Raw genomic sequence first — 10,100 nt, 5'->3', positions numbered from 1 at the left:
TGGGACACTCATCCTTTCTTTGTTGTGTCAGTCTTGATAGGAAAGAGAAAATACAGCTAAATCACAAAGGTAATTGTGCTGATACAAAATCATTGTTCATACACATTTTTCATTTATCCAGAATTATTTATGTCTAAACTGTTCATCCAAAAAAATAAAATAAATAAGATCAGATAAGATAAAATCAGATTTCTGAGTTTTGCAGCGATATCTTTTTAACGAAAGACCTTCTGCAATGCCTGTCCAAATAACTGCACACACAGCAAATTAAGATATATATTAACATACTGTATTTGTATTATATTTAACATTATAATATAATTAATATATAACTATGAACAAACACTATTCGGTTGGGCGGTAGTTATCTCTTTTGAAGTCTAACTTTGGCCTTGTGCTTCTCTCAAATTACAGGACTAGATAATAGGACTGTGGCAGTGATAATGAAGTCTAGTGTTTGGATTTTTGGAAAATGCGAAATCCCTTTAATAAATTACCATGGTAACCATAAAACAATAACATATTTATAATTATTGAGATTTTACAGCAATATAAATATGAATACAAACATATTTGTGTTCATTTGATATTCATTTATAATGACCTTATAGTACAACTGTTACAAATTGATGATTGCCATGGTAATGTTTGTTACGATTGTCTGGATATGGTTCCAAGAGTAGCATTGGAAAACAAACATTTGTTGCTTTTCTATATTCAAACACGCAAAGAGTGAGACATTCACCAAGAATTTCACGTTTACCACAATAACAAACATGAAAATTCTTACAAGTACTGTAACAAGCATATTTCCTTACATATTTCCTTTAAAAAGTTCCTCAGCTTGTCCGTTTCGATACAAACATCCTTACCTTGAGCAAAGCGGTTGACAGTCACTCCCCTCATGCCTTCACAGTCTTTATCCGTCTTCATGATGTCTTTCAGTTTGGTACACCTTTTAATGTCTGAAATCACATCCACGGGAAGCTTTTCTAAGAGTTAGTTTATCTTTATATCCAGACTAGCTAGTCAAGTTGTTCTCTTTTCTCTTGAGTGTGAAACACAGACTGGCATTATTAACCGTGCGCGCGAGTGTTCCACAGGTGTGCATGACAGCACGAGCGCAAGAAGTGCAGCACGCGAACAAAAGCTCCTGAATCTGGACCAATCACGCTCCAGGAAAACAATGCGACTGGACAGCACTGATGGACCGCCGATATCATTTCTGTGTGAATTTAACAGGGAAAACCTGTTTCCCGTCCTATTTTAGACTATATTTTTAATTAAATTAACAGCGGACTGATAACTGACATGTATAAATTAAAACTAATATGCGGGAAAGGTTTCCCACAAGAGCGCGCGCAGAGAACGCCATACACGTGCTCTGCGTGCGATTTGAAGAGCCCTGCAGCAGTAATTTATTTTTTTTTTTTATCCTTTCTGTATAAATTCCGAGTGACTGTGAATTTAGGATTCTTTGTTCAGTTCAGTCTTGAGAACTTTAGAAGAGAACAATGTGTTACAGTACTCAGTACTACTGATCCTTGAGTATCAAAGCACTGGACATTTGTCTCTCTTATCTGATTCACCCAGGTCAGTTCGTGGAGCCTCTGCTAATGAGCTGATGAGTTGAATCAGGCATAGCCTAGTAGATAAGGGAGACATCCACTGTGAAGTGCAGGTCAATGATTGAGAACCACCGGTCTTTTATGTTCTGTCGACATAATATAGGTACACTCTTAAAAATAATGAATCCAAAAGTGGGTTTTCACAGCGATGCCTTAGAAGAAAACAAATTTTCATAGTGCAAAGAACATTTTAATATTCATAAAGAACCTTCATCTACCATAAATAACCTTTTGTGTAATGGAAAGGTTTCATGGATGGAAAGTGTTCTTTATGGAACCATAGAAGCCAATAAAGAACCTTTATTTTTAAGAGTCTTGGAGACAGAGCATGCCTCATAAATGTTTCTTATGTATATTGTTCAAGGCTACTTTTGGAGCTTTTTTATTACCACATCTTGAGAAGGAGAAAGTGTCACCTCATGTTATCTACAAGGCTGCATGTACATAGTTAAGTCTTCATGTTAACATGATACAAACCAGAAACAGGAAAACTTATGCAAGTTTTATTCCAAAACCTGGAGGGGAGAACTTCATAAATAAACACACAAATGTAGTCATTGCTATTCTGGCACACTGCCGATAGGTAATTGGTCTGGGGTAATTCAGCCTGCAAGAGGGGGTATGTAAGAAGACCCTTGAGGGCCCCCGACAGACTGTCTGACATGGAGCCCGAGCCAATGAGGATGTTTTCAGAGGAAGGGTCTCTATGTATGGAAATAAAAACTGCTTTGTTTTCCTGCATGGCGACAGTATCCACTGAAGTCAGCTACAATTTCCATATCAGTGATTTTATTTACAGAAGGACAAGTAATTTGGAGAACAGGGTTAACAAGTTCAGGACTGGCACTGAAGGAGATGATGATTACTGTGATTAATTATTGTTATGAATTTGTGTGTGCCACCTCCCATTTTTTTATCCTGAGTAGACTAAACATTCAAGCAAACTCTTTAATACTCTTAACAAGGTCAAGAAAAAACTTTATGCATCTTTGTTAGCTAATAACTTTATCAGTTACCAGCCACGACCTTCTTCACCCTCCGTGTCAACATCAAATGCCCTTCTTTCTCTCCCCCTCTCTTGTATCTTTGAGCTCATTGGCTGTCATGATAAGTCCAAGAGTATTTTTAGCACGCTATCCTCTCATAGGGGTGGACACAGGGAGAAAATAGATATATACAGACCCCTGCAATAGAATCCAAGACATAATATAAATCAGCTACTACCAACACTACTAGAAGTGACAGAAGGTATGAGTGTCACAATTGCAAAAGGTAAGATTTTCCATCTTATTGCATTTTAAATGTATTTTGGAGTGTTTTGAAACTAAGAAGAGATTAAAGTTTGACGTATGAACTATGTCAGATGTTGGTTTCTGAGTTTAAAATGATATAACAAGCAGGGTGACATACATTTTAGTTCAGCTGTTTCCTTTTCCTTTCATCTGCGCTGATGAAGCTCAAATTGATCAACATCCAATCAAGTCAGAAAACAGCAACCGAGGCCGCCAACCAGAAGAAGTTGTCACAGATTCAAACAGTGACACGCATAAACAAAATTTTGATTTGAAAGTTGAAAATGGCGTGTTGAAATACAAACTTCAGAATGTATCTGAAATCCAACAGACCAGCATGAAGGATGAGAACAGCACTAAAATCTGTTTGACTATAAAGAGCCAGCGAGGAGTTTCTTCACTGGAGAAAAATGACCCAAAGTCAGTAACCGCTGTACAGATACAAGAAAATGTGGTTTCACATAAGGCATCATTAGAGAACTATGAAGCGAAGTTATGTGAGGATCAACGGCCGAGTACAAAGCGCCAACTGTCCACTGAGAGTGCGGCGAAGTCAGTGAATGTAAGAAAGAGGAGCACTGTGAAAAAGAGCCAAGAAGAGATTGTGAAACTCTTCTCAGTTGCCAGCAGTGGAACACAGTCTGGGAGACCTTATCTGCCCGCAGTCTCCTCCTCTCAGAGGAATCCCAGAAAATTGCTGTTCTCCAGCACTGATATTTTCAGCAAAGTAGACACATTCTCAATCCAAAAAGGAAGAGAGGTAACAGACAACACACAAGTCTTTGCTTGTATGTTTTTATAAAACAGGTTTGTCCAATCACGTTCCTGGAGGATCAATGTTCTGCAGAGTTCGGCTCCTACTTGTCACAAAATACCTGCCAGGTAGATTCTAGCAATTCTGAAAAATTTGATAACCTTGGTTCGGGTGTGTTTAATTGGGATTGGAGCTAAATTCTGCAAGACAGTGGCCCCCCAAGAGCAAGATTGGACAGCCATGATGTAAACAATAGATTTTGGCATGAACGTGTTTTTCAGTTGAAAGAGAAGGAAGTATTTGATGCTCTGAAGATTGCTCGTGCAGTCACTGAGGGGTGCAGAAATGATGTGGAAAAACTCAGGGCCATATGGATCTGGCTGTGTCATAATATTGGTAATTGCACATGCAAAAAAATGCATGCTCAAAAAGTTTTTACTCTTCAGAATGATACAAATTTACTAGCTGTTTTTGAGTGAAAATATTTCTACACAAATCATTTTAGTAAGTCAAAAGACTTATAACTTTTTTAGTGAGGGTACTTCCTGTGGCACATTGTCTTATGTGTTTGTCTGCTTAGAGTATGATTTGGAGGGATACCTTGGTTTTTCTCAGAAGATTTGCTCTTCAGATGAGGTCATCAGGACAGGAAAGGGTGTATGTAGTGGATACTCTGGACTCTGTGTGGAGATGTGCAGGTAAACGGCCACAAGTGCATATATATAAATACATCATGCCAGTAGAATGTGGCTCTGAAATTTCTCTCTTTCTCCAGGGAGGTGGGCATTGAGTGTGTAGAGGTGAGCGGGTACAGCAAAGGCGTTGGATACCAGGCCGGGGACAGTTTAGCTGAGAAATGTTCCGATCATGAGTGGAATGCTGTGTTCGTGGGGGGTCAGTGGTGGCTGCTTGACGCTTGCTGGGGCGCTGGCACTGTGGATATGAGACGCAAAACATTTGTGAAGAGGTCAGGCTCCTCAGAGTGTCAGTTATTCATATCATACAGTACACACATACTGCAGACAATATACACACATATCATGAGTAGTTTTTACATACTACAACAAATCCAATATACTTTTGGCTGGGTTTCTGGGAGAAAATAATGCATTCATTTATCCATTGTAGAGAAATAGTTTTTGAATTTATTTAATTTTGATGTAATTGATGGTATATGCATCTGTTGAAGCCATCAGTTAGCATATAATTTCATATTAGCCATTGAAGAATTACACTACCCATGAAGAGAAATATCCAAGAAAGAAAGAGCTGTGGAAAAACAAATTAAGACAACCGTCCATTCTAATAAAGCACTTTAAATGAGTCAGTCTCCCTACACTCTTTTTTATGAATTTATAAACTGAAAATGTATTGTTTTTATACTTAAAACTCATGACTATAAATCAATATTTATATTTTACTATCATGTTTCATTTGGTTACATCATTAGTAATGCTTATGGGATAATAGTTAATTCCCATCATAAATTACATTAAGGAGACTACAAAACCTTTTATATAAAGTACATCTTTTTCTGATTTACAAATACTTTCTTCAAAAGCCAACTTTGTCATGCGATTCATCTCAGATCTGGTTGGTTTGGTTTAGCAGATATATGCAAATTAACAATCTTCTGGGAAAATGGAACTCATATTGCACTCCGTACTGGGAATGAAATATTCAGCACTAAATAGAAGGAAAATCAGTGGTGATGTCTGTCTGTTTCAGGTATGATGACTTTTATTTCCTGACTGAACCTAGTGAGTTCATAAACTCACATTTCCCTGATGACCAGACCTGGCAACTTCTTACCACTCCCATCTCCAAAGAAGAGTTTGAAACAAGACCCATGAAGACCTCAGCATTTTATCAGTTTGGATTGACCCTGACACAACCCAAACAGTACAAAACAATCACAGGTATACATACACACACAAAACATATAGTGATACAACTGCACATATGAAAAAAAAATAGAATAATGCACAAACTCAAAAGGGAAGATTAGTGAAGCACACACAATGTCACACTGTAATGAGATAATAGGCTGCTGCTGTCATCAGCTCATGGTGAGAAGCTCTAAAAAAAAAAAACAGATTAGACCGTTTGCTGCAGAGATTAGACTGTCTCATGGGGAAAAAAAGTTATTTTAACTAAAATTTCCTGAATCTGTCTATAGCATGCACTGCAGAATATGCAGGCAAGAGTATTAAGTTAGTGTAAACATTAGTGGAACCACAAAGAAAGCTTAACAAAGCCTCTGCTGGTAACCTTTGGGCAATGAATAACATGCATGCACACTGAAGCTAAATGCAGTGTCACTCCTGGAAAACACAGGGTCTTGAGATGAGTTTTTAAAGCTGAACTTCTTTAAAACTGAACACTCGTCCATGAGACACTGTAAACTGCAGCAAGACACCTAGCAAACACTTTGGTCTAATATGCCAACATTGAAAACCAATGAAAAGTATTGCAGTGCAATACAGAAACAACCCACTAGGGTTTCTGGGCTCCCAGAAATCGTGATCGCGTTCCAGGGAGGGGCGCTACAAAAAATAATTTTTGGGCATCTGTCTGTGTAATCCACTGTTGACAGATGAAAAATAGTGAACACTGATTTAGCACCCTCCAAACTGCTACAAAATTCTACTACACTCGAATGCATTCTGATTGACTAAACAAAGAATCTGACAGCAGCCAATGGCTACGTTTTATGTATTTTACCATTAATGGAGAGTCGTTTGTGGAAGATTTTTTTTTTGTCAAAATATTAATTGATCAAGCATAATCGCTTTCACAGAGATCCACATAATATCCCAGGTCTATCATTAATGTCTTAAAGTGAGTAAGATTGGCCACTTCAGTGTGACATTCTAATAAGCGTGCATATTTTTAGTTAACTTCCACCAGAAGCCAATTTTTTTATATATAAAAATAGGATTGTTATTACTATGTCAGCTATTGTAATTTCTGGAGAGGTCTTCAATGCATATATTTAAAGATTTTACTTCCTTATTTACATATTGTTGTCAGTGCTAGAATTGTCCAGTTTGAACATATAGGCACAATATTACTGTAACATTTTGAAAAATTTGTCAAAATGTGTTTTCTGCAGACGACGGAGAAGCAATTGTGTCCGTGAGCTCCTCTAGACTGTTGACCTTTTCGTACGAGATGAGGCAGCGGGATCCCCAGACAGGAGCTCTAAAGCAGGAGGAGGTCGACAGCTCCTGCGGTCTCATGTCAGTGACTCGTCAAGGGATGAAGTTGCGATTACTGCCCCCAGAGCCTGGGGCTTATGAAGTGAAGCTGTTTGCCCGGCGAGAGGGTGAACCTGGGGCTCTGCTGTGGATTTGCTCTCTTGAACTGGAGTGCCCGAGTATCCAGAAGAAGCAGGCCCTGCCTAATAACCCCTACCTGAACTGGGGCCTAGCAGCAGGGGCATCAGCACTAGGTGTCAGGGGTTGTAGCGTCGTAGGAGAAGAGGCCATAGAGGTGGGTGAGGGTGGCGAGTGCAAGGTGATCTTAAACACATCACGACCTCTAATGATGGTGTGCGAGCTCACGCACCATGAGCTTAACGCCACTGCAGCCAAGCGCTGCCTTGCGTCACAAATCACAGCAGAGCAGCTGGTGTGTAATGTCATGTGCCCGTACAAAGGATTTTACCGGCTGTCTATATTCGTGCAAGATTATGAAAGTGGAAGTGGGAATTTTCAAAATGCTGGGAACTACCTGCTGCACTGTCAAAACCGAGGGTTGAACCCAAACGCATTGTATCCTCCAGACTTGGGTCTGTGGTGTGGTCCTGGGTTGCGTACTCAAGAAGCCGGACTGTCCCATTTCAGCCACACAGGGGCGATAGTGAATGCACCCCAAGGCCGGTGCAACATTACCTTTCACTGTGCTTCACCAGACCTGCAAATACACGCGGCCCTCTGCGCTGAGCTGCATGAGCAGGCTCATTTTCCTCTGTCCCGATATGTACTCTTGACATTTACAGATGCAAGTAAGGTAACCTTGAGTGTGCATGCACCCAGAGCAGGAGTCTATCGTCTTGGTATTTATGGACGCAAACCCCCTCAGCAGGACTACATGTCACTGTGTGACTTTATAATCAGGAGTGTGTGTGAAAAGCCTTGTGATCCGTTTCCAAGTGTGTATTCAGCATGGAGGAGAGGGTGTGTGCTGCTGGAGCCCCACACAGGTGTGCTGGCTCCCCAGAGTTCAGTGAGTTTTCGAGTGCGGGTACCAGGTGTGCAAAGAGTGTGTGTCGTGGGAGAGAAACGGACAGATCTGAAGATGAATAAGAGCAGAGTTTGGGAAGGTGAGGCTGTCACTGGAAATGCCACACAACTCAAGCTCGCTGCTGTCACTGAAGAAAGCAATGACATGCATGTTCTCATGACCTTTGATGTCCTTAACCTGAAGAATGAACTGTGAACAGAACAAAATTTTGTCTAGAGGGCAAAAGGGCTACATTCACACTGCAGTTCAATGTTTTTACCAACACTGCAAAAGGAAAAAAAAATAAAAAAATAAACTATTAATATTTTTTTTGTTTAAATATAGTCACGGGAGGAGCACAAGACAGACACAGTGGGCGTGGCGTCAGGCCTCGGAGAGGCTTTTATTAACAGAAATCATAAAACAAAGGGAATAAAAGTGGCCAAAGGGGGTAAGTGTCCAAAATAACAGGGAATCTGGTGTCCTCGTCGTGCTGCGGGATTTGTGTAGGTCGGGCAGTGTTCATCAAGGAAGGGTCCAGGCAAGGGGCGGAGTCCGGCGGCCGCACGCGCTCCCCTCCTTGGTCCGGGGCGCGAGGGGCGGCGGCTTCTCCTAGCGGCCGCGTCTCTCTCGTTGGCCGCGGCGCTGGTAGGGGATGGACGGCCCGGCATCCTGGCCCGTCAGCCGTGTATACGGGTGCAGTTCCCATCCGGATCGCGGGTCCGGCAGCTCACGTCTTGGTGGCGCGGGAGTCCCTCAACGCACCCTTCCTGGACCCACGAGGACACCAGTGTGCATGCACGGGGAAGAGACCGGTCTCCTGAGGAGAGGCGCGTTGGGCTTTTAAACAGCGGCGGTAATGAGGCTCCACTTCCTTCAGGTGTGCCCCATCACACGCCGCCAGCCCTGACTCGTCCAGCGCCCCTCCTCTCACACACCCACTCCAGTCGGGAGCCTGGTGAAAGGCGGCGATTTAGGACGGGGTGCCGGTGATAATCAGGGAGGAGGCAGCTGACTCGTCACATTCCCCCTCCCAAGCGACATCCCCGTCACCAGGGCGCCGCCCACACGGGAGTGCTACCATCCTCAACCAGGCTCCAAACGGTCGGAGTGGGCGGGGCTTCCTCTCCGGGCGGTCCTCCCTCTCGCAGCGCACCAGAACAGGGACAGAGAAACCGGGTTTTAGTGACAGCCTCAACCAACCACAGGGTAAAATGACAATGGAAAAGTCACTTACCCCTTGTGTGGCTGGGAGGCTGTCCCCAGTTTTCCTCCGTCCCAGTCTGGGTTCTCACGAACGTTTGCAAGCGAGAGGGAGTGACGTCACCAGACGTTTCCCAACTGCGCTGTCTAGGCTCCGCCTGCCCGCATTCTCCACCAGTGTCACGGGAGGAGCACAAGACAGACACAGTGGGCGTGGCGTCAGGCCTCGGAGAGGCTTTTATTAACAGAAATCATAAAACAAAGGGAATAAAAGTGGCCAAAGGGGGAAAGTGTCCAAAATAACAGGGAATCTGGTGTCCTCGTCGTGCTGCGGGATTTGTGTAGGTCGGGCAGTGTTCATCAAGGAAGGGTCCAGGCAAGGGGCGGAGTCCGGCGGCCGCACGCGCTCCCCTCCTTGGTCCGGGGCGCGAGGGGCGGCGGCTTCTCCTAGCGGCCGCGTCTCTCTCGTTGGCCGCGGCGCTGGTAGGGGATGGACGGCCCGGCATCCTGGCCCGTCGGCCGTGTATACGGGTGCGGTTCCCATCCGGATCGCGGGTCCGGCAGCTCACGTCTTGGTGGCGCGGGAGTCCCTCAACACCAGTGTGCATGCACGGGGAAGAGACCGGTCTCCTGAGGAGAGGCGCGTTGGGCTTTTAAACAGCGGCGGTAATGAGGCTCCACTTCCTTTAGGTGTGCCCCATCACACGCCGCCAGCCCTGACTCGTCCAGCGCCCCTCCTCTCACACACCCACTCCAGTCGGGAGCCTGGTGAAGGGCGGCGATTTAGGACGGGGTGCCGGTGATAATCAGGGAGGAGGCAGCTGACTCGTCACAATATAATAATAATATATAATATAATGTGTTCCTGTAGCTCAATTGGGAGTTCGCTTCCCCGGGAACATATGATAAGTAAAAATGTATAGGTTGAATGTACTGTAAGTCGCTTTGGATAAAAGCGTCTGCTAAATGCATACATTTAATTAAATTACAATTTTT

The 10,100-nt window shown here is 43.3% G+C and overlaps 1 protein-coding gene across 1 annotated transcript; it reads left to right on the top strand.

Moving 5' to 3' along the window:
• The first annotated feature begins 2,548 nt into the window (after window positions 1-2,548).
• On the top strand, window positions 2,549-8,238 carry LOC113112850 (kyphoscoliosis peptidase-like). The gene is made up of 7 exons (XM_026278767.1): window positions 2,549-2,900; window positions 3,085-3,680; window positions 3,956-4,070; window positions 4,255-4,372; window positions 4,450-4,641; window positions 5,403-5,593; window positions 6,790-8,238. The coding sequence occupies exons 1-7, from the start codon at window positions 2,879-2,881 to the stop codon at window positions 8,115-8,117; spliced, it is 2,562 nt and encodes an 853-aa protein (XP_026134552.1). The 5' UTR covers window positions 2,549-2,878; the 3' UTR covers window positions 8,118-8,238.
• The last annotated feature ends 1,862 nt before the right edge of the window (window positions 8,239-10,100 follow it).

The sequence above is a fragment of the Carassius auratus genome, chromosome 13 (assembly GCF_003368295.1).
Source record: "Carassius auratus strain Wakin chromosome 13, ASM336829v1, whole genome shotgun sequence".
In the NCBI taxonomy this organism is placed as follows: domain Eukaryota; kingdom Metazoa; phylum Chordata; class Actinopteri; order Cypriniformes; family Cyprinidae; genus Carassius; species Carassius auratus.
The sequence above is the reverse complement of the archived record's forward strand: the minus strand, read 5'-3'. Positions and strand labels throughout refer to the sequence as shown.